The sequence below is a fragment of the Tarenaya hassleriana genome, unplaced genomic scaffold (genome assembly GCF_000463585.1).
Source record: "Tarenaya hassleriana unplaced genomic scaffold, ASM46358v1 Cleome1, whole genome shotgun sequence".
NCBI lineage: Eukaryota > Viridiplantae > Streptophyta > Magnoliopsida > Brassicales > Cleomaceae > Tarenaya > Tarenaya hassleriana.
Window position 1 is genome coordinate 8,755,004 of NW_010960187.1, and position 22,663 is coordinate 8,777,666.

Here is a 22,663-nt window from a genome sequence, read left to right on the forward strand (position 1 = left end):
TGAACCGCTTAGAAAATTTGAATCACAGAATCTCTGTGCAGCTTTCGGTCCTTGCTGCAGGCACGAAGGAAAAAATCAAAAATCTCATTGTCAATTTGCAAGGGATCCCAACGAGCGCTCCACCAAATTGTAGATCGAAACAGTAATTCTTCTCGGTAAACTCAAGCTTTTAGTGTAATCTGTATGCCATTGAGTTTCTACAGAAACTGATACAGTATCCATGCATTCCAATCCAGTCGAACTGGATTTTGGCCTTTGAAGTTTCAGGTCAGAATGAATTTATTCAATCATAAATTCTATTCACTAATGTCATAAATTCTAGTTTATAATTCTTGCTTATATTTTTTGGAATATATTCCAAAATTCAATTACTGAAAAGATTTTTGTCAAAAGAGGAACAACTAATTTCTTCTTATGTTAGAAAATAAAGGATAGTATGATTTATCTATCACCTGGGCATTTTAGATATCCACTGAGTCCGATATTGATTTTGAGAAATTCAATTGAATTGCATATTATGATGATCAACTGAAGGACATTCCTAGTATGCCACCAACAAGTACATAGTGAAATCAATTTCGGCATAAAATGACTAAGTCCAATTTCACTGCTAACAGAATGGACACTCAAAGAGAAGAGCCAACCATGTAAGCATAACTAACTTAAGAAAGTAAGCGACAATTCAATAGTTGTTACAAGAAAATCCTTTATCACATACCTCGTGCAGTATCTTCACCCATTTGTCATATGCAACCATCATCAGCAGGTGATCAGATTGTTTGTCATTGTTATTCGAATCACTTGAACCAGGCTTATCAGTCAAAAGAGCAAGTTTGGCCCTATCGACATGTTGTTTCTACAGAAAGAACAAAAAAAAGAAACATAGATTAGAAGTTGTTTATTAATTATCCCTGAGCAACATAGTCAAAATTACTCTAACATAGAAACGTACCTCATCTTTAGGGTATAAAAATGGAGATTTATAGCTCAAAAACCCAGCAATTGAGAGAATTGGTGATAGGCAACCAAATATTCCACCGTACAGCAGCATCTGCATTTACTCAAGAATATAGTCATGATTGTGCACCGGGTGGCACTGTAGTCAGGGAAAGTATCTACTAAGGTGTATTTACACATTGATTATCAATCAACAATATGGATAACTTTGAAATCTAAAAGAGGCGGCTTTTGTTAATATCAGTAAATGGGATGCATGATAGCATTGTTACTAGATGTTGCAAGGAAAGGAAAAAAAGACACATAAATAAGACAATGATAGAGGTCTTGAACCATAAATTTGAGTAACAGAGACAAACCTTCCCAATCAACAAATCAACAGGAAGTTTTGCCAAATGATGCCCGAGTGGTGTTAACTCTTCATCCCCTTCAATGGCACCAACCTAATAAAGAGAAGATTCATCAAAGACAGGTTTAAAGCACCACGGACTTTAAAATCTATCCAGAAATGACTTTTATGGAACCAATACACCCTAAACCCTTGTTAAAAACTTAAATGACCATGGAATAATACGAAGTAGAAAAAGCCAATCAATCTGCCACGCTAGAGGATAGCAGCATGCTCATCAGCAATAATGCCCAGGTGCAAGTTGCATAAAGTTTTTGATGTAAGCAAATTGACAGACCCAAGGAACTACGCATCCTTTAGATCAGACAAAGACATTCTCTAGTCGCACACTACCTCATGTAACAATGAAATCGCAGAGGCTATAGCTCCTTCACTTGGAGGTTCCAAAGCCTAAAGACAGGAAGGAAAAAAAAAAGAAGTTAGATGACAGTGAAAGCAAATGTGATATCTAAAGCGTCACGAACAATGATGTCACTTGCCTTGGACAGAAAAGGCTTTATGTAGCCCAGACCAAGCAACTTGATTTGTAAACATAACTCTACCAGAGGCATCCGCATCATCTCAGGAACCTTGCGATGAAGATGAGCAAGTAATTTTAGAGGCAAACCAACAAAAGTATACAAAAAAGCACCTGAAAGAAAAGCACCTGATACGGACGCATAAGCTTCTCGAACCTATGACGAGTGTACAAGGAAAAGCAAATTCCAGGTTTAACACGTCCAGCTCTTCCTCTTCTTTGTCTTGCATTTGCTTGAGAGATCCAATCTTCCACCATGCTTGACAATTTCTAAAATTAAAATAATTGACACAGAAAAATAACATTACAGAAACCTAGTAAAAAATAATCATCAGTGAAACCCACAGAAAGGTATATTTACTGTCTCGAGAACTATATTTTGAAATTAATAAAACCAATATATAAGACCTGGAAAAGTTCAGTTTGTTGCATAGATAACCAAAAACAAAGTAAGGAAACCACCAGAAACTAATTAAATGACAAATCAACATTTCATCTGGAAGCGAATGAGCAACTATCACTACAACATGTGCATCATTTAGGATTATTCTTTTCACTCTCTAGTTATTGAATTTACAAGGGGAAACAAGGAAAGAAGTATCTTCTAATTAATGCCGACTTTGTTCACCAAGCATCAAAGAGGAAAAATACAACTGATGAACTGACACTTAAGAGTACCTTTTGTGGATTATAACGATTTTCCTTGTGTTTTCCAGAGTCAATCACATACACAACATCGTCTATTGTTATACTGGTCTCCGCAATATTGGTAGCTACAATAACCTGAACATTAAAAAGGACACAAAAGCTAAATGTTAATCAGACCAGTCTGGCAGCAGTTCACACACAATCAAGAAGGGTTTATACCAAAATGGTTTCTGGTATCGAGAAACAAACACACATTTACCAAAAGAGATTTGGCACTCGCATCAATTTCATCTCATTTTCAACTGGCTGGTATCTTTAGCTGACTTCCGAAACACAAAAATTGCCATCACTCAGCTAAAGATATCTTGAGAATTTAGTGGCGGTAAAGAAGGAAAAGTAGTGTTGACAAAAAGACGCTATACTTTTATAAAAAAAAAATTATAATATTTTATATAGTGAAAATCACAAAGCATCTACGAAATGAAATATAAACTCTATGTAAGCTGCAACAGAGGAAAAAGAAACTCTGATAAGCAAAATCCATTAAGAAATCATAAAAAGGTAGAAATCAATCTAAATTCGTAGAATTTAACACTAAGTTCTGGCTAGCTAGCTTAGAGCCCCCAACCACTTTAAACATTTTTTGCTAGACAAAATCCAAATGCATCTTAAGATATTCCAAAATTCCGTATATGTGGGGGAACGGGGAGAAAAAGTTGTTCTCTTCAATTGAAAGACTAGCAATGCTGGAGGAAGAGAAAAGGACAAATGTGACATGCGACAGACTTTTTCCATAACGATAATGGAATATCACAAAGGACTGTCCTTAAAGAAATTAGCCATCTAAAGTAACACATAGTGGTAGTGTTACTTAGTAAATAGTATGAAGATCGTAAAGGAAATTTACCTTCCGTATGTTTTCAGGGGGACGCAGAAACACCTTTTTTTGTTCTGCAGATGCAATAGAAGAATGTAGAGGAAGAAGCCAATCGGCAGAAGGCCCACCAAATCGATACGAGGCAGCCAACCTATCAAGTAACGTGTAAATTTCAGACACTCCCTGTAATAACCAAACACATGTCAAGCCGAAGCAACAGAAAAGATGATGGGTCTCGATTGAAATAGAAGTTCTCATCATCAGCTTACAGGCAAAAATACAAGAATAGCTCCCTCGTCACAAGTGTCATCAATGTGGCATATCAACTCTTCAAGAAGCTCATAATCAGTAATATCCTCATTTAATCTTTTCTGCCAAAACAATCACAAGTTGTCAGGATAACCTTCAGTGAATAAGAGGATGACAAGCTCAATCTGAAAAAGAAAAGTACCAAATTTTTCTGTGTCTGATCACAGTATGAGCTGTAATTACTGGGATCATAAAATGGGTTAGAAGGGCCTTCAGAGAGCAGATAATCGTCGCCCCAGCCAGCCAAGACAAGATTCTTTTTTCCCCTACGGTCGTTTACAGGACCAAGCTGCAGCCATGAAGATTCATAAATTAACTCCGTAATACTCCAAAAATATGTTTTAACTTGAAGGTTCTGTACATCGGGACTATCATCCAATATTTTAAACAATATAATACAAATAAAATTAAAACCCCGGATAAAGGCTGTTCGACGCATGTCATTTATCCCAATTGTTGCAATCATGGATTGTGGATGCGTGGAGTTCTGGAAAAACTATTGACATAATGAGCAACACTCGTTGCAGTAAAATGGAAGGATTTTCATGAAGAAACCCACGAACACAGAATTAGAAGAGGATATATAAATTAAGGAGTGCATGCAAATATCTTGAGTTTGGAATAATCTCTCTATACCAAAGTGGGGGTGGGGGTTAAACTGGCATTTAGACACCATAAAGAAAGCAAACAGTAGAAAAGGCAGAAATACATAAGACATGCTGGTTAAAAGGGAAAAGGGGATCGCAGAAATACAAAGGATAATTTGTGTAAAACAAGTATGCTAAATACCTGGTCTTTTATTGAACTGTCAGATCTTAGAGCAGCAGGAGAATCTGGAGCAAGATGATAACTTGTAAGCTCATAAATGTCTTCCAGAAATTGAGTAGTAACTGGATGAGTTCGTCCTTGTGCAGTAACTACAGGACAATGCCCAAAATATCTTGAAAACTGCTCTGCATCAACAGTAGCCGACCTGAAGGAAAGCATAAATTAGTACATTACTACATTGTCTGTATATTTTTACAACCTGCAATTTGAGACCGAAAGGATAGAAACATACATGAGGATAACTTTCAACTTAGGTGTGGCATCATCACAGGATTGCTTCTCAATTAGGTTCTTCAAAATAATGAGAAGAAAGTCACCCTGAAATGGTAATAAGAACACAGTTAACTCTCAACTGATCTTTAAGAAAACATTAAGGTCATTCCCAGCCATACCAACATTTGAATGAAAAAAATATTGATATGTGAAACTTAGATCCAACAGACTTTATAAAAAAGACAGATGGCAATAGGTACGCTTACATTACATGGTCAAGATGACTGGATACAATGATTAGTGACAAAAGAAACCCAGATGAAAAAGAACTTAAAACGATTTTCACTATTCCTTTTTATGGGAAGTCGAAGATGGGAAACTTTTGGACTTTAACGTTGTAAACAATTAGTTGAACTATACAACGTGATTTGATTTGATTGGCCATTAGCAGAATGTCTACTATAAATGCATACCACAAATGTACTGCCCCAATTCCTAGTTTCCCTTTTCAAAAAGCTATTTTACATTTTTGAGCGACTAGATTATCTTGTATAGAGCCTCAAGCATCACTTGTAACATAGTATGTCAATTCTGCTCAACATTTATGCCAAAAATATGGATAACTGCCAAGGAGAGAAAATTTATCATCAAGGAAGTTATGGATCTTTTACAAGAACTCACCAAAAGAGACCGCTCATGCACTTCATCAACTATGATATGTGTAACCCCTTTCAAGGATTTATCCCCCTGGACAAACACACACAAACACAGGAGGAGGAGACGAATAAAAAGCATTAGCAACTTTGGCAGTACGTATGCAACAAGAAAAAAAAAACTTATTCTAAGAATCTAATATCCACAGCATTACTGGTATGGAACATAAAACTGCATCATGAGTCCCCCAAAACTAGACATTACTTTTCTTCAGAGCACCTTTGGCAGAAAATAGTCTCTAAGACTACTAATTGGAACCCAATTCATGTGACGTGGCTAAAAGCATTTTGTCATCCTAAGATGATACCAGACAAGAATCTCCTATTCTGGACCTTAAATATGGACTTTAATACCAAACTGCGATTTATGTACTACTTTTTCTGCCCTGCCATAGGAGCTTGTTTTATACAGCCCATAATTTCTCTGATTATAAAAATTCTGATTATGTATATCACCAGAATATGTGTGTAACAATAATGCTACTCTTTCTCAGTATTTCAGCTTACAACAATCACACGCGAAAGTATTCATAACTTGCACCAGAGCATACTAAAGAAGTAGGAGACATACTGCAAGTTTCCTCAGTAGAATGCCAGTCGTACAAAAGAGCAGCCTTGTTTTGTCATTCCTGAACAAATATGCAAGCAAATCCGAATAAACCTCAAAGAAGAATTTCAAAATATTGTCCACCTTTCAGGAACACTGTTCAATGGGAAAACCACAACGAAAACCTAGAATATTATATGATAATAATCTTATCGCAGAGTAAAAAATGCATATGTTACAACCACCAGATGAGGAAAATGAATGCAACTAATGCTGGTGTGATAATAAGTCAGATTCATCACCAACAGGTGCTGCAGAAAAAGCAAGAACGATTTTGAGTATCCAAACATACTTTTTTGCACAAAGACAAAATCTACTCATGCATCATCGCGGCCCCAAAGGCTTTAGAAGTTAGAATTTTCTTGCTTTTGAGATTTGTATGCCCTTGTTCATAATTCAACCATTCAATCATGCTCTACTTTGAAGACCAAGCAATTTTTCAGGCAACGACCGGCATAAAAGCAAGCAATTCTGAAAGTATAAAGCAAGTCCTTTGAAACAGTGAATGCATCTGAGAAATAATATACCACCCGATGACATTTTATAAGCAACAGTTCATAAAAGAAGGGAAAAAAAAGGAGACAGAACCTTGCACTTTCGAGACGAACTTGATAACCAACCAAGGAATCATCTGAGCCTGGAGAGGATTCACAACGCTCATCAGCAACTCTTTGAGCAACAGAGATAGCCTAGACCATATTCCACAGTTACTAATAAAAACAAAGTAGAAAGAAACCTGCAGTGCTAGGCTCCATTTTATAATTTAAAATACTTGAAGATGGCAAAAACAAAAGAACCAACAAGAATTAAAGTATTACAGTGAATCCAAACCAAATAAGTAAAATCCCAAACGGAAACATGGCATCTTTAGACCAAGATACTCACAGCTATTCTCCGAGGTTGTGTGCATATGATATTACAATATCCACCATGACCCGATTCAATCAAATCATCCAATATAAATTGAGGTACCTAAAACAATGTCACAATTAGGACTGGCATAAAGCTGAATCTTGAAGGAAAACTCAGTAACAAGAGCAAGCCAAGAATGATAATATCACCAGAAAGTAACAGGGAGCAATTGGCCAGAACAAACCTGTGTAGTCTTTCCAGAACCTGTTTCTCCACATACCACCAGGACATCTTTTTCCTTCAGATGCCGCAATATGTCATTCTTCACTTCAGTTATAGGAAGCGCAGCTCTAGTTTTCAACATATTCTATGACATAAGTACAGATTAAGTCATGTAAGTCGCAGTCCACTAAAACTAATATTCTGTTTTCTCGTAACGAAGTGCTATATTTCTTACAGGAATGGCTTAAAGGCTTCGAAAAGCCTATGGGTAGGATTATACGCATAAAAGTAATTTTAGCCACTGCTAGACCCAACAGTACTGTTATACTTAATTGAGAAATATACTACCTGGTACTTCGGAATTTTCATTTTGTTTTGTTGCTTTTGTCTCAGGGAGAAACTTTCAGCCTCTATGGTAGAGTGTCCTGCAACTCAGAGAATAAAATAATCATGCTTTCGGCTTTCCTGGTAATGATTTAGGCAGTAATATTCAAGGCTATCTATTTAGACCAACTATCGGAACCAATGAGGATTTAAGACAAACCAAATACAAGATCATACTTTTAGCTTTTTGGTCAGAAATGAGAACACCCAAGCGATCATTCTCTCCGACATTAAGGTCCAAAACTTGATGCGCGTCATTGATAATCTCGGGAGAAGCACCCAAACTAGAACTGTCCGTCTTAAGCAACCTATCAACAAAATCAGCTCTTCGATCTTCTTCTCTCTGTACGTTACCCAACAATTCCTCTGCCAAAGCAAAAGAATTTAGCAATAGCAAAAAGCAAGTGTGATCAATAAAGATATTGCCACGCCAAACGTAATTTGATATTCATTAGACTGGAGACATCAGAGATATGCCAAAACCTATAGCAAAAGAATATACTCTCCATTCCGTTCATGTTGCAAGTTAAATTCAGTAAAGGTTTAATATTTATCTTCTTTCTTTTCTTCAGGGCAAGTATTTAGAACAAACAGTTTTTTAGGGATAAAAGGAACTCTCTGGCAAATTATATTTACAGTTGAATTTCCATTTATCCCTACCTTAATCACGGATCAAAAGATACTTTCACATGTCTGTGCTAGAGAAGAAATTATCATTTTGAAGAAAATATGGGAAGATTAACATAAAATGAAATCGACTGGGCCAAGGGCCTAAATTTACAGGAACATTATCAGACACCTCACTAGGTTGTTTATTGGACACGAGAAAAAGAAATGGTTACCAAACAAGACCCTTTAAATTACCTTGTTTCCACGTCAAAATAAGAGATGCATAAGGCTCCGTAATTGCAAAGTGAACAGGTAAATCAGAAAATAGTTTATAAAGAGCAAATGCCGCAACTTTGTTTTGTGCATCCTGCCACAAAATTAGTTCACATAGTTAGCAAAATCATAAACAGCTCACAGATAACAAACATATTAACTATTATTCAATTTCTTAATCATTTTGGAATCGAGAGTCGATGCGTAGCTCCAAACGCTGACCAACAAATTTAGAAGTTCAAGGTCATGTGGGTAAACTTCTTACCCGTTCCTCCAAGTGTGCAAATGTTTGAGACGTCGAGTTTTCAAGGGGTGAATAACAGATCTACTAGATACAAATTCAAGGACCCTACTTCCACCGATACTGAAACATGATTGGTCTAAAGCACTAAATAATCCAATTATAGTGTACTTCATAACTTTTTCTGAACGATCATTGTGCCTTAAAATCACATTAAAGAAATTTGAACCTGACATATTTTTCTTGAGAGAAGATAAAGAGGCGAGCACTCTTGTTCAGCATCTTAAAGACAAGGATATGAAATGTTAGCATAAGGATATAAGAGCACCTCAGTGGACTCAAATATTTCATCCTTTCCAGGAAGTCGAAGGCTGACCAGTCCCCCAGCTTGTCTGCTTTTACCCCGTCCAGTGGCTTTACGCAGAATACTTGCAATATATGAAAAACTCCTTCCTTCTTCAACTACTTTGTTGAACTTTGGCGCTTCCCACCCTGACCTTTGACACAATTGATGGAGGAAAGCCTTAGGGATCCTCCGTGATTCACCCTGTCAAACTTTTACTATGTTAAAAGATGATTGGATAAACCAAAGCCACCAAGTCCGCAAGTTTTTACTAGAGCACCAAGAATATAAGCAAGCACTATACTTGCAAACTCTAGATAGAAAACGGAATTCATTATCTATCTAGCACTGTTACAGCTCAACTACACGATCCAGTTCCTTAAAACTAAAATCTGGATATGTAAAATGACATATGGAGAGGCAAGCCTATTGGGCACTGAAAGTGTCAAATATCTATTACTTGAAATATTGATTTGAAACTTGAATCCCGTTTCTCTAATGACATAATTAGATGAAGAAATACCTTCTTCCAAATGCCCTCTAGTTTCACCAGATTTTTCTCGCTGCATAGTTCTCTCATCATTTCCTTCTTTTGCAATTCTAGGATTTCATGGGGAGAAGCTTCGGCAGGAGGAACATCTTCCGAGAACATATCACCAAGCTCCACATCCTCTGTAGAACCATCTGAGGCAACCAGTTCTTGTCCAGAGGAACTTGAAGGGAGAGCTTTGGGTTGAACCTCCTCAGATCTACCACTTCCAACAGATGTTTCATCCATGGTCGGGTCATCTGATGGCTGAAACGGAGTAACATCAGCACTTACTGACCCATCAATGTTATCAGGCATGGAAACAGTAAATCCTTCTTCAATAGTGCTGTTTAATGCTTGTTCACGCTGAAATTCTGATTCCAACATTCCTTCTGGAAGCCCTGGAGAATAAACACAGATAAATCGTGACATATTGCACCTTAACCGATTTACAGATTGATCACTGAAAAGATCAAAGTAACCTAGAGCAGATATCTCTTGCTTGAGCACAGATATGGCTTGGCCTGCTCGCTGCTGCCCTTTTTTATCACCTTTTTCCTTTGCTTTCATAGCATCCAACCTTGCCGCACAATAGTCTTTGACAATAACATCGAAATGCCTTGGGCCAGACACCTAGTATTGTAAGCAAGCACAGGATAACTCGAGAAAAAAATAAAATAAAACAAATTTGGCCCAGCAGATGGAGACCCAAAGTGGTTACCACCAATTTGTTGCAGCAATCCACTAAAGTTTGTATTTTGATATTCTAAATTGTGAAATCTAGAGCATTCTGGTTGTAGATCACCGTTACATTCACATTTAAACATTAATCACAGCGGAGGCATCGGAAAGAAAAATTAAAGGACGACTATACCAAAAGACTTCCATTTAATCACTTCACAGTTGTAAGATATTTATCATCAATGTCCTAAAAATCACACAGATGCGTTGTGTTTCAACCAGACATCAAAAGACCAGTAATTCTGCTGCAACTTACCTAAAAGACTTGACCTGAATGCATCTTACACAATAGCTCACACATTTGTTTCAAGATTAATGTGAAAAAATTATAAACAAAAAAGGATTGCACTAGAACAAATGGAAACAAAATGCAATTCATCCAAGAAAACAGAAAGAATAAAATAAATGAATGTCGCTGACCCAGTAATGACTTAACCCACGTTGCAACATTTCTCAGAAAAACATCCATTCATTATCTAAAATCAAGGTCTTCCACATATTACTCCTTCAACTTTTGTTAAAGACAAAAACCTCCAATTACAAAAAGCAAAATCACATGGGAAAAAGTATGTTTTAGTGAGATCCATAAACTTGACATGAACAGGAAAGTGCAAAGACTCATTAAATCCATGCCTGAGAGGATAAAGGATCAAGAATACAAGATCTCACAACTTGCCTTACTGAGATGGATAAAAGGAATTCTTCAAAGGGCCTAGGTTAAAAGTTTGCTTACCTCCTTGCCGAAGCCAATATCGTCTGCCTCATCTTCCCACGATTCCAATTCCTCCTGTGCACATCAAATGAGGAGCATTTGATTAGCAAAAGAACTAGGTATGTTTCACATCATATTGTGCCTTGAAGTTATTTTAATATAAAAGGCCAAACAAACCAAGATTAGGAAAGGTCGTAATACTGTCTATGCAGGAGAAAATGAGAGCACAAAACTAGAATTTCAAAACATTGCCTACAAGATTCTACTTATGGTCCTATAACTTGTTTCATATTTTTTGTGCCAGAACTTTCGTATATTGAAGCTTGTGGCAATTTCTTCATCCTGAAGACAATAACAGGTTTGAAACTGTTTAGAAGCATCAGGAATGTACATGTGTGTACCTCTTGTTGTCTTTCCATATATTGACGGATCCAATCAGCCTGAGATGATTGGCAAGAAGTAAGAGTATCTTGATCACGTTTGCCCTTTGCCTGAACTAAAACTTCAGGCTTTTCCTGCTCAAACCGGGCTGAAGAGTCTGCCGGCTCAACCCAATCTTCCCTTGAAATTGATATCACACCCACAGAACCGCCTGCAAAACCGAAAGGCAGACAAGTAGTATACTTCCTCCAGAGGATTGCATCATGAAAGGTTTTCATGGGCATGATGTAATGCATACCTTCGGTCGGAAACAGGGAAGTTCCAGTTGAAAACTTCAGAGGCAACTCGTGACTCGGCAAATTCAAGCAAAGCCAATCAAGGGCAGTTTCAAACGTCGCACCATCCTTACAACAACACAGATTTAACAAATTAGGCATATACCCAGTGAGGGGTGAAGCGAAACTAAACAGGAATGAGAATTTCCAACACTAATAACAACTCGCATTCCGTAGGATTAGAGCGAAAAACGTCAAAAGAAGGAAATTTTAACAGATTAAACATATGAGGAAGCGAATTACTCGGAGAGAAGAGAGAGCAAGCTCGATCTGATCATCCAAGAACCCTTCACAAGAGAGCTTCTCATACACATCTGTGAGTTTCTTCGCCTTCTGGGTCCTGGAGAGCGAACTCTGAAGTGGGTTCGGAGGCAGCGGAGCGGCGGAAGCAGAGAGGCCGGTGTTCAGCAAGAGCCGCCGCAACCGATTCTCGTTCTCCGCCGATATCTGCAACTTAGGAGCAGAAGAAGAGTTCTGCTTGTTTGGTTTCGAAGATGACGACGAAGAACCGGAGCTTTTCTTGCTCTGCTTTAGTGGTTTCTTCTTCGGAGCCATTTTTTGGATCAAACTCTCTCCGGCGGTTTCCTTCGAGAATGATGAACAATACGACGAACAGCCGCTTTTATTTTCCTCGGGGGCAATTTCTTTATAGAACAGAACGTCTTTAGTTTTTGTATTCAAAATGATACAATTCTTAAGAGATTAAAATAGGGCTCGCCAGAAATTTTACGAGTTTTTGTTTTTTTATCTTATTAAAAATATTATTTTATTAGCTTAACTTTCTGTGTATCACGAAAAATCAAAATAATTATACTTCTATTAAACACTAAATACAAAAAAAAATATTTTATTGGATATATAATTATTCTCTTCTCATTAAAGCTTTAAAGGTTCTACTTAAAATAATAAACAAATTGTTTCTAATAAAATTCAATAAAGAATTATTTATTTTAACCATAAGATAATATACCGAGATAAAATAAATAAATAAATACAACGGTTATCATCTGAGTTAATATCACATCAATCTAATTAAAAGCTACAAATCAAATAGGAATCAATGTAAAGCGTCAGAAACTGAGTTAAATAACGAAAATGGCAAATACGAAATAATTTTAATATTTGATTTCGATTATAATCATATTACCAATGAGTTTCGGTTTTTACCAAAACCTCACTATCTTTATGGTTTTTTTACGTTTTCGCCCTATTATTACTGTTCTTTTCAATTTGATTCATTATAATTTTCTATCTCAATATCACAGGTCATAGGAACAACTCTAAAATTATATACAATCATTTTTACAATATACCCTTCTAAAACTTCCTCCTACTTAATTTATGCCCCACTCTAAACCCTAAACCAATAATAAAACTTGAAATTCTATATTCTAAACTCCGAAATTAATTCTTAATATTTGGGATCTATGCTATGGTATAAATTTTAGAACTGGTTTAGTGATTAGAGTTTAGTATTTTAAAATATGTATAAATTAGTCATGATAAAATGAGGGGGGGAAATCAAAAATTGATAAAGTGACCTAGGTAGGAGATATTTATAAACAAATAAAATAACCAATAAATAAATAAATAAATATACATTAATTTTAAGTAAATAAACAAACAAATCCAGAAAAACGAATGAATCAAACAGGAGAAAACAAGTTAAAAAAAAAAAAAAGAGCAAACTCAACCCAGAAGAAGAGATAGAGAGTGAACCCATCAAGACATGTTTCAACTATGATATGATCAAATCCTTCCAAGTACAATTACTGCGAGTTACAACTTCTGTTTCTTGGTTAAAGTCATGACCGGTCGGAGGAGAACATAATGGATATGGGGTTTGCTCACTACTCACTTGCTGATTTGCTTGAGAAGCCCAGCAACAGATCCGCAATGTGTGGACTCGTATTTGCATCTCTCACAACAAGCCTGCAACAGTTCTATCACTCTCTTGCACCTGCACCCGGAACCCGATTTAGAAAGAAGAAGAAAAAAAAAATCACAACGACGATGTCTTAAAAGGACATCACAAAGAAGACGATGATCCATCTAAGGCCGGGATTGAACATTTATCTTATTTGAGCTGAGGAACCATCACCAGAAAGAAGCACATCAAACGCAATTGTTCAGTTGAGAATACAGTCAATATTACTCGGGTAATATAGTGTACAAGGGATCTCAAACCGATAGTTCTCGGCCACAAGGAAGTCCACAAGTCCGAGATCACTGAGTGAACTAAGGGCAGGCCATGACATTCTCCCGAAACCGTATATGCTTTTCTGAGATGCATTTGTGCAAGATTTCATCTATTGCCCACATATATTGCAGAATGCAGATGTAGAACCATGGAAAAAAAAAAGACATGCAAACAAGTGACAAGAGCTTCCAAGGACCAAATACCATCCTCACCTCAACAAGAGCTGATGATCAAATTCATCCGACCGCTCTATCTAATCTGGTTCAAAATCCTAACAGTAAAGTTTCCTCACAGGATTTCATTCATAACCCACCTTTCACATGTGGAAATTCATCACCAAAACCTCAGTAAGAAACAATAAAACCCCAAAACAGAAAGCTAATAGGACAGTGATAACTGATAAGCAATGCAAACCCGTGAGTACCGTTATTTGTCTCGAGCTTTCTTTCGAAGACGAAACTCGAGAAATCATAAGCGCACCCCAGAAACCAAAACAAGAAATGACAGGAGACAGCAGATGTAGCAATCCAACATTACCATTCAAACTTAAAAAGTACCTAATCTCAAATCTTGATCCTTTATACTCCAAAACTAATTTCACAGACATTAAGAAAATGATCATATATCTTTCAGAATAACCTCTTCACTTTATATTTACCCGAAATTCACATGATTACACTGAAACGTTTCTAAGAAGAGAACAGGTACGAATCAGAATGAAGGAGCAAAAAGCTTAGAAACACATGACAAACCATGGAACAAGTTTACTTCTCTTTGATACAGAAACAAACCCTAATCCCCATATATATCGAAACCCTAACACAGATTCTCAATTCCAATGAATCCGTAATTCTTTCGAGAAACTCGATAATTTAGCAATCAATCCATCCTCGGAATGGATTTCGCAACCGATCCGGACAAGAAATTGTCTAACCCAAAATCAAATCTACCTCCATGAGTGTCTAGGTTACGAGAATCAAACGAGAAAACAAAAAGAAATACCTTTGAGGAAGAAAATTGTTCTTCGAAAGACAAGCTTGGATATCGCAAGCCTCTTTCTTGCAAGGTTCTTTGCTTGGCTGCGCCATTCCCCTCTCTCTCTCTCTCTCTCTCTCTCTCTCTCTGTACCGAAATTTGCAGCTCTAAGGTTTCCCGATCACCGACTGTGACGGACGGAATCTATGCCGGCAACAAAACTATAATTTTGATTTTCTTTGTATATTTCGATATTCATTTTAATATTTATAATTTGTAGATAATAATAAATAACATAATACTAATTAAAAATCTTTTTATTTTTCACCCTTTTTGTATTATTTGTCACAATATTACATTATTAACGTTTTTCCTTTAGTATATGTTAATTATTAACAATTCGATTTGTTGATTATTGAAAAAATTAAATATTAAAGTATGAAATATACTTTATACATTATATTACAAACAAATTAAAATTATTAATTATGTAGAAAAATATAATACGGATACATCTCAAATAAATTATTTAAAAAATAGAAAGAGAGGGAGATAGAGGACAAAAGCTTGGACTAAAAATGTTGTCTTTGTGTCTCTTTCTTGGCCACGAAAATAAATAAATGCATGATTCCCAAATGTGGGTTAATTTAATCAATATATAATCATTTAATTATTTAATCCATGATAATTAAAAGGAAACTTCCAATTGGCACCACCAGTAGTGCTAAACGAAAGATATGTTTTTTTACTTTATATAATTTGCTACAATTAAAAAAAATGACAAGAACATAAACGATAACACTATCTCAAATTAGTCTGTTCACGTTATGCTTTTTATATATGATTTTCCTAATATTGATTCACGCCATAATTTTCCTTTGGTGGCAGATTAGTAATTCAGCAGAGTTATAGGTATTATTTTATTATAGAAGGGACCTCATGACTTCTACACAAATTTACCATGTAAATGATTTATTATGAAACCATCGTTAGGGACTTCATTTAAGAAAAAAGCATCGTCGTTAGTAATTCATAATTTAAGGACACCTATGCATGTAAAATATAGATTTAAAATGCGCCTGATAAGGGTTTTAAAGATGTTTAAGGGGGGGTTTTATCAAAAATACCCCTATTATGCTACAAAGACTTCAAGACATACCCTGCAAAAATAAAAAAAAAGTTAGTTCAAAACATACCCTTATAATTATGTTATTCCCATAATACCCATTGGCGTGGGTCCCAATGACAGAAACAGAAGAGAGAGAGAACAGTTTTCGGTTCCCTATGAAAAAATTTAAATATTTTAAAATTTTTAAAACTCCCTCCACCACAAAAAGTTAAAATTTTCGCGTGAATTTTAAAATTTTTCGGTGTGACCAGCGTGACCAGTGTGCCCAAGTGACCAGTGTGACTAGTGTGACCAGTGTGACCAAAACTAAATTTTGAACGGCGTGACCAGTGTGACCAGTGTGACCAAAACTAAATTTTGAACGGCGTGACCAGTGTGACCAGTGTGACCAAAACTAAATTTTGAACGGTGTGACCAGTATGACCAAAATTAAATTTTGAACGGTGTGACCAATGTGACTAGTGTAACTAGTGTGACCAATATGACTAATATGACTAGTGTGACCAAAACTAAATTTTGAACGGTGTGACCAGTGTGACCAAAATTAAATTTTGAACGGTGTGACCAATGTGACTAGTGTAACTAGTGTGACCAATATGACTAATATGACTAGTGTGACCAAAAAAAATACACGATTCACTCTAAAAATCATAAAACTCAAACCCAAAACACAAAGTTTATGCATCGAATCAATCTCTTGTATTAATGAACTTACCTTCAGTTTTTGTCATTTGTTCTGTCTTAGACCGACTCAAGAAGAAGATATGAGGTCGTCGGTGAAGATATGCTCAACGAAATAACCATTTTTCGTTTGTTTTTCTATGTATAAAAATGAAATGAGAAGAGAGAAAATGAAAGAGTTGAGAGAAATATAAGAGTAGAGAGAGAAAGTTAAGAAAGAAATGAAGAGTTATCAAAGAATGAAAATGAGAGAGATGAATTCAAAATGAAGAGAGGAATACCACGTTACTTTTTGTGAGAGGGTTAATTATGTCTTTTGTTCCTTTTATTTTTTTTTCTAAAATTTTAGGGTTTTGGAGGGTAGTCCGTGAAGTCTATGTAGCAAAGTAAGGGTATTTGTGCTATATTGCCGATTTAGTCAATGTCATAATAGACAACCAATCCTCTTACAAATACTAAATTACGAGAAAATAAATTTTCAGATATTATAATATGAAAAAAAAAATACTAAATCGTACAACAGAAAACAATAGCAATAAAACCAAAATAAAAAAAGAGAAAATTCCAAAAAAAATACTGGACTTTTTCAATTTTGACAAAAAAAACACTCAACTTTATTTTTTATCAAATAAACATTAAATTTTTTAAACGAATCTAAAAAATACTGAATGATCCAAAAAATACATGAATTTTTCTCCGATTATCAAAAAAACACTAAACTTTTTTTAGTGATCCAAAAAAATACATGAACTTTTTTCGATTGTAAAAAAAAACTAAGAAAAATAATCTGACGTGTTTGCATCTGATTGTGTCATGTCAGTCATTTTGTTTATTTTGACGATAGTTGAAGAGTTAAGTGTTTATTTTGTCAAACTTAAAAAGTTTAATGTTTATTTGATAAAAAATAGAATTCAGTGTTTTTTTGTCAAAATTGAAAAGTTCAGTGTTTTTTTTGGGATTTCCCCAAAAAAAAATGGTTGGGATACCCACAAAAGGAAGACGAGCTGTATAGATATAAAAAGAATTTGTCTAAAACTAAAGTGAAAACCAAAGACATGGTTGTGTAGTGTTGTGTCCAAATGCATTGATATGAATTATGTCTTCTCAGCCACCATTCCAACAGTCAGCGCATGCAACGCACTTCTCCCGTCTAATAGAAAACCCTCTCTATAACCAAGACACTGAGCTTGAGAAGTCCCCAAAACATTAGGTTTTACATCAACGAAGGGCATAAAAACCTAAGAAACTTGAATTTTTAAATGAGTCCTTGGCGTTGCAAATCAGTGTATGTCTTCTTGTTGTAGATGTTACCTTCCTGATCTTCGTATTCTTCTTCCAAATCCGGTCTCCATTTGTTCACTCCTTGCCTTTCTTGTATCCTTTTCCACAACTCTTTCGCTTCCTGCAGGAAAAAAGAGAGTCCAAAAACGTCATATCTCGGTTTGATGAAACACCCGTGGGTTCACATAGATTAACAAGAATTAAGAATTTAGTTCTGGAGTCTCACGAAAGCACAGAAAGTTCGATGGTAGAAAAAATGATGTACCTCAATAGAAGTGATCTCGTTGAAGTTTTTCGTATTTGGAATGCCAAGGCAACGCATGCCATGCTGGTGACGCCATTCTTTGAAATGCCTCTCGAACGCCCTTCTTCCCCAGTAGCTATAGTTCCCACATATCTCGCATTTGAATTCCTGTAAAAATGCACGAAAACGTATAATATGATCTTGCAGCATCTAACCGATGATCACAACAGTGTTTGTTCATCTCAATTTGTGATAGTGTCATAAATGATAAGCTATGAGAACATGAAATACCTGCCCAAGGCCGTGAAGTTTGTATAGCCAGTAAGGTATAGGCTTCCCATCCCAACCCATAGGCAACTTAAGAGGATTGTAAATCTGTTGGTCCTCATCGTCGCTTTCAGATTCAACATGAGTTTCCTCCTGCAAGAAAATTTTCAACAAGGGCAACAAGAAACTAAGCACAGTACTCCCAATTTTGTGTCAAAGGACAAACCAATGAGATTTAAGTTGTGGACACAAAACAAAGGGTAACAATTCCCAAATTAAGCTTAGCAGTAATAAAAAGATTTTTACCTCCTCACGTTCTGCCTCCATCTCTTCATACGTCAAAGCCTGTTTCTTTTCCACATTTTGTTTTGTCCTCACAATTGTCTGTAAAACAAAGAAAACAACTAAATAACCCCCAAAAAATAACAAAGAAAATGGGTTGAATTGTGCCACAACTAAATAAATAAGAGTTTCTCTCAACTAACCTCCTCAAGTAAACTGCAGAGTTTCTTCACCTTGGCCTCCATTAGGGCAATCTCTTTAGCACTGTCTGTTTCTTGCTTTGACTTGGCAAAGCCGTTTTGTTCGACAGCACGTGAAGGTTTAGCAAAATGTTTCCTGTCCAGCTTTTCCAGAGGTGTGTGCTGAAATATAAGAAGGAAACAACTGTGTGAGTAAGAGGGGATGTATTTTCATTGGGGACCCAAAATGAAAAGATTAAGCCAATAACATAACGCCTCAAACAAGATTCTATACAAAAGGAAACCACCAACACGATGAACTACACTAACAAAACATAGCATTTACTCCAGCAAGAGCAAAGTTGATTCCTCTTTCAGAAAACTGAACAGAAACAGATTACCAGAAAGTAGCAACATAGAGCATAATAATCGAAGGAAAATGAGTCCCACTATCATAGTAGAAATATATCGCCCGACGAGAGATGAACTGCAAATGAAATACAGTTCTTGGAAACCATAGCTGGTGTACAAACCTTAGTCAGGAAAAGTCTCTCTGCACGCTGCTGCAGTGTCCCACCAGTCTTCAGTCCTAATGCACCCAAGGCCTGAACAGCACAACAGATGTAAAATGAGGGGAAAGGAAGATTTACACAACAATGCAATGCAAGAGGCATATTAATGAAGCATCATCATTACTACCTCCTTTAGCTTTTCCGGTCCTATTTCCATCAGCTCCTCGACTGTGCTGTAGTAATCAAGATCCATGACCGTATGTTGTGGTGGAACATCCCCATTTTCCTGGCCACGATTCTCCCAGCCTTCTAATTTGCCATCTGCATATTTTTGCTCAAAATCAGAGACAACCTGAGAGAAACAACATATTAATCAGAGCAGGATACAAAATAAACCAAGAATAATGGTATACACAGCAAAGACGCATACAGAAAAGAAGGGCATATGCCACAACCAGAATGCAAACTCGATACGGTTCATGCCTCATGAACATGAAAGCTCTACAGTTTATGCATATAACGAAGAAGAAATTTTAAACACCGACTGCACCTAATTATTGATCCATTACTTCCATGACACCCATCATCATTCGGGGTAAAAACACTCTCAATTTCAGAAGTTGCTAGAGCTAAACAAACCCCTGCAACTATCACACAAAACTAGTTGAGAAGCTAACGGGAAAATTTCAAAGGCGTGTAGGGTAGCAGCCTTATAACAAGCATTAGTTCAAAAACAGACAGAGAATCCCGTTTCGCAGCAACAAAGTTGAACATTAAAAACAAAATACAAAGGAAGAAAGAATGAACCTCTGAAAGCTTTCTATCAAGGTCTTCCAACGGTTCAGTTCTCTGGAAAAAGTATATCAAATACTCCATCAGGTTCTCCATATACTCCCTGTATTGCCTACAAAGGCAACAAGACCAACACGAAAGATAATAAACTTCAAGTACAAATATTAATGGATGGTTTACTAGAAGAAAAATCAGAGAAATGATTACCTTGTCAACTTCAGTTTACGAGGTATTTTCTCTGGTTGAGAAAATACATCAAGGTAAGCAGAATATTCAATGACATCTCCAAATTTAGAGTTGATATACTGATTATACATCTCGTGCAAGTCCAAGTATCGCCCAAAGGCTTCCTACATAGCAGACAGGAACATTTGACAGTTTGAGAGAAGCGCTATAAAATAACATGAAGCAAGTAAAATTGAACAAATGGGTAAATATAATACAGTATTGAGGGGAAAACAAAAGAATAACGTCTGTTGTAAATAATTCAATGAAATGTTGAAAAACAATAACCCGTTCAAGCAATAAAGTTAAAGTCAAACAAATAAACTTACCTCTCCACTGAACTCAATAACAGGTTCCTCCTTAAGGAGTGCTTCATAGTCCTCGTTGGGATCAACAAGACGCCCAGAGGGATGCTTTCTATGATATTCACGTATCTGCAGGGTCACAGATGAATGTATGGGTAGTTTCATATCCAAGCAATTCCACCAAGGAAAAGGTGTAAGCATAAAACAGAAGTCGAGAGTGGTTTCAGTGTGCTAGCTAGTTTCAGATTAGAGTGTATCAACATATCACGGCTTGAAAAACATAAAAATTTGAATCCTAATCTAGGTTTTCAGCTGTATTCAGATACATCCCCAATCTGAAATCAAAAGTAACCCTTGTATCACAGCATGTTATGTGACTCTTTAACTCTTAAGAAATCCAGTAAAGTGAAGCTCATAGCAGCCAGCTTTTCATAACAGAGACTGTATATACACCTACAAGTCTGCGATCTGACTCAACCACTGTTGGAACTCAGGACAAGCTAAATGCCATACTCACTAGACACCAGCAGCCAAAAACCAAAAGTCAAGTAATGCAAGTGTTCATCCTGAAGTAAATTATACTCTCATACACTTATGCTGATAATTATTAGAAACTTAACCACATAAATCAAAGTAGAACCAAGTCTGGCCCAAAGCAAATTCAAGTTTGAAGATGTGTATATGAGGATCAAATAAAGAGAGAAAAACCAAAGTAAGAGAATAAAAAGGTAACAAACCTCTTTCAGTCTATCGTAAAAGGCACTAAATACATTTGTCCCTGTTGCAGTCTGTCCACCAAGAGCTGCAATCTCATCCTTCCTTGCATTATCTTTATCTTCATAGATTTCAACCTTAGGGCCAGCACAAATACATCTTAGCTTTAATCCAAGCCGCAAACGATACGATCTATAAATCCAGGGAGTTTCTATAGCACAGTTTACTTAAATTTATGAACACAACAAAATAAATTCTCATATACCACACAATGAGTTCAACAAAACGTTTTTTAGAAAATAATCTTAGCCAGATGATATACCAATTTTCATAACAATCGTGGGAAATAATTAATATGCTTAGCTCCAAATTTACAAGTACTAAACGATACCAAAAAATTTCAAGTTGAACCTATTGACAACAAATTCAGAACTTCTAGTCCTTTTTTTCCGAAACTCAAACATGGGAGATGTTTAGTCTGAGATTAACTTCCACAACGACGCACCAGAAAACTTAAAGCTTAATTTCTAAGAGAACCCATTAACCCTAATTATTTGATAACACAAAAAGCATAATCCTAGACTGAAGTGCTGCTGCAGGCATAGCTCAGCCAAAACAAACCTACCCTCAAACCACTCAGCAACTCTCAAGTTTCAAAACAACCAACCAGAAAAGCAAATTTTAACATAACTTTCAGTTAAGCCATAAGAATAGGCCCTAATCCAGGATTCTATGCGAGCATACCCCGACAAAATCAGGCCGAAAGATAGGAGACGGGAAAACTTACGAGTTTCTCGGTGGTCGACATGGCGGTTTCAATCATGTTACGAACACGGTGTTGTTGCAGCAACCGATCCTTGCTCGTCGGCGGCACGTTCTGGAGATCCGTCACCACGAGCCGCTCCAATCTCTCTACCTCCTCGTGAGCCGCGCGAGTCACCTCGAGGAGAGTCGCTGACATCTTCGCTGCTCTTCTTCTTCCACGCTTTTCTGGATTCGTCTCTCTCTCTCTCTAGTCTCTGCAATCCGAAATGTCGCTTAAGTTTGGCGGACAAGAACTTAATGTTCCAAAAATTATCTTTTGGCCCCTTAATTTTATGATGTATAACAAATTATCTTAATCCTTTTAATTTGTACAACGACACCCAATTTCCTTATTGTTTTGGGAAAAAAAACA

The 22,663-nt window shown here is 36.4% G+C and overlaps 3 protein-coding genes across 4 annotated transcripts in view; all 3 read right to left on the minus strand.

The window, feature by feature from the left end:
* LOC104820242 (DExH-box ATP-dependent RNA helicase DExH7, chloroplastic) overlaps positions 1-12,353 on the minus strand; it is a 15,250-nt gene extending 2,897 nt beyond the window's left edge. Inside the window, exons 1-28 of one of the 2 annotated variants that reach the window (XM_010550623.1) lie at positions 11,944-12,353; positions 11,664-11,769; positions 11,386-11,576; positions 11,006-11,059; positions 10,014-10,164; positions 9,526-9,932; positions 8,988-9,206; positions 8,401-8,512; positions 7,714-7,902; positions 7,501-7,577; positions 7,175-7,297; positions 6,964-7,050; positions 6,667-6,767; positions 6,043-6,100; positions 5,440-5,505; positions 4,778-4,863; positions 4,507-4,690; positions 3,860-4,006; positions 3,678-3,779; positions 3,439-3,591; positions 2,562-2,666; positions 2,013-2,153; positions 1,846-1,935; positions 1,700-1,756; positions 1,317-1,400; positions 953-1,051; positions 719-856; positions 8-54 (exon numbers count right to left, since the gene is read on the minus strand). In XM_010550623.1, coding sequence (XP_010548925.1) covers positions 8-54; positions 719-856; positions 953-1,051; positions 1,317-1,400; positions 1,700-1,756; positions 1,846-1,935; positions 2,013-2,153; positions 2,562-2,666; positions 3,439-3,591; positions 3,678-3,779; positions 3,860-4,006; positions 4,507-4,690; positions 4,778-4,863; positions 5,440-5,505; positions 6,043-6,100; positions 6,667-6,767; positions 6,964-7,050; positions 7,175-7,297; positions 7,501-7,577; positions 7,714-7,902; positions 8,401-8,512; positions 8,988-9,206; positions 9,526-9,932; positions 10,014-10,164; positions 11,006-11,059; positions 11,386-11,576; positions 11,664-11,769; positions 11,944-12,255 — 3,686 coding nt within the window. In that variant the 5' untranslated portion in view covers positions 12,256-12,353. The remainder of the gene's footprint in view (positions 1-7; positions 55-718; positions 857-952; positions 1,052-1,316; positions 1,401-1,699; positions 1,757-1,845; positions 1,936-2,012; positions 2,154-2,561; positions 2,667-3,438; positions 3,592-3,677; positions 3,780-3,859; positions 4,007-4,506; positions 4,691-4,777; positions 4,864-5,439; positions 5,506-6,042; positions 6,101-6,666; positions 6,768-6,963; positions 7,051-7,174; positions 7,298-7,500; positions 7,578-7,713; positions 7,903-8,400; positions 8,513-8,987; positions 9,207-9,525; positions 9,933-10,013; positions 10,165-11,005; positions 11,060-11,385; positions 11,577-11,663; positions 11,770-11,943) is intronic. The other variant, XM_019203373.1, reaches the window with a different exon arrangement.
* Positions 12,354-13,407: 1,054 nt separating this feature from the next.
* Positions 13,408-15,108, minus strand: LOC104820254 (cx9C motif-containing protein 4). Its single transcript, XM_010550638.2, has 2 exons — positions 14,903-15,108; positions 13,408-13,660 (listed from the first exon to the last, which is right to left on the minus strand). The coding sequence occupies exons 1-2, from the start codon at positions 14,986-14,988 to the stop codon at positions 13,555-13,557; spliced, it is 192 nt and encodes a 63-aa protein (XP_010548940.1). The 5' UTR covers positions 14,989-15,108; the 3' UTR covers positions 13,408-13,554.
* Positions 15,109-17,741: 2,633 nt separating this feature from the next.
* LOC104820263 (splicing factor SF3a60 homolog) lies at positions 17,742-22,518 on the minus strand. Its single transcript, XM_010550649.1, has 12 exons — positions 22,274-22,518; positions 21,510-21,623; positions 20,797-20,901; positions 20,450-20,592; positions 20,258-20,354; positions 19,638-19,802; positions 19,472-19,543; positions 18,963-19,121; positions 18,784-18,861; positions 18,502-18,630; positions 18,232-18,378; positions 17,742-18,087 (listed from the first exon to the last, which is right to left on the minus strand). Exons 1-12 carry the CDS (start codon positions 22,445-22,447, stop codon positions 17,941-17,943), a joined length of 1,530 nt encoding a protein of 509 aa, XP_010548951.1. The 5' UTR covers positions 22,448-22,518; the 3' UTR covers positions 17,742-17,940.
* Between the last annotated feature and the right edge of the window lie 145 nt (positions 22,519-22,663).

Bases quoted from the DNA above. Each gene is read 5' to 3' on its own strand.
- LOC104820254 (XM_010550638.2), bottom strand. From the start codon at position 14,988: ATGGCGCAGCCAAGCAAAGAACCTTGCAAGAAAGAGGCTTGCGATATC. The intron at 13,661-14,902 runs GTATTTCTTTTT...TTCCGGGTGCAG, and splicing joins AACAATTTTCTTCCTCAAAG to GTGCAAGAGAGTGATAGAAC.
- LOC104820263 (XM_010550649.1), bottom strand. From the start codon at position 22,447: ATGTCAGCGACTCTCCTCGAGGTGACTCGCGCGGCTCACGAGGAGGTA. The intron at 21,624-22,273 runs GTAAGTTTTCCC...GCTGGCCCTAAG, and splicing joins TGTCGACCACCGAGAAACTC to GTTGAAATCTATGAAGATAA. The intron at 20,902-21,509 runs GTTTGTTACCTT...GTGACCCTGCAG, and splicing joins TTTACGATAGACTGAAAGAG to ATACGTGAATATCATAGAAA.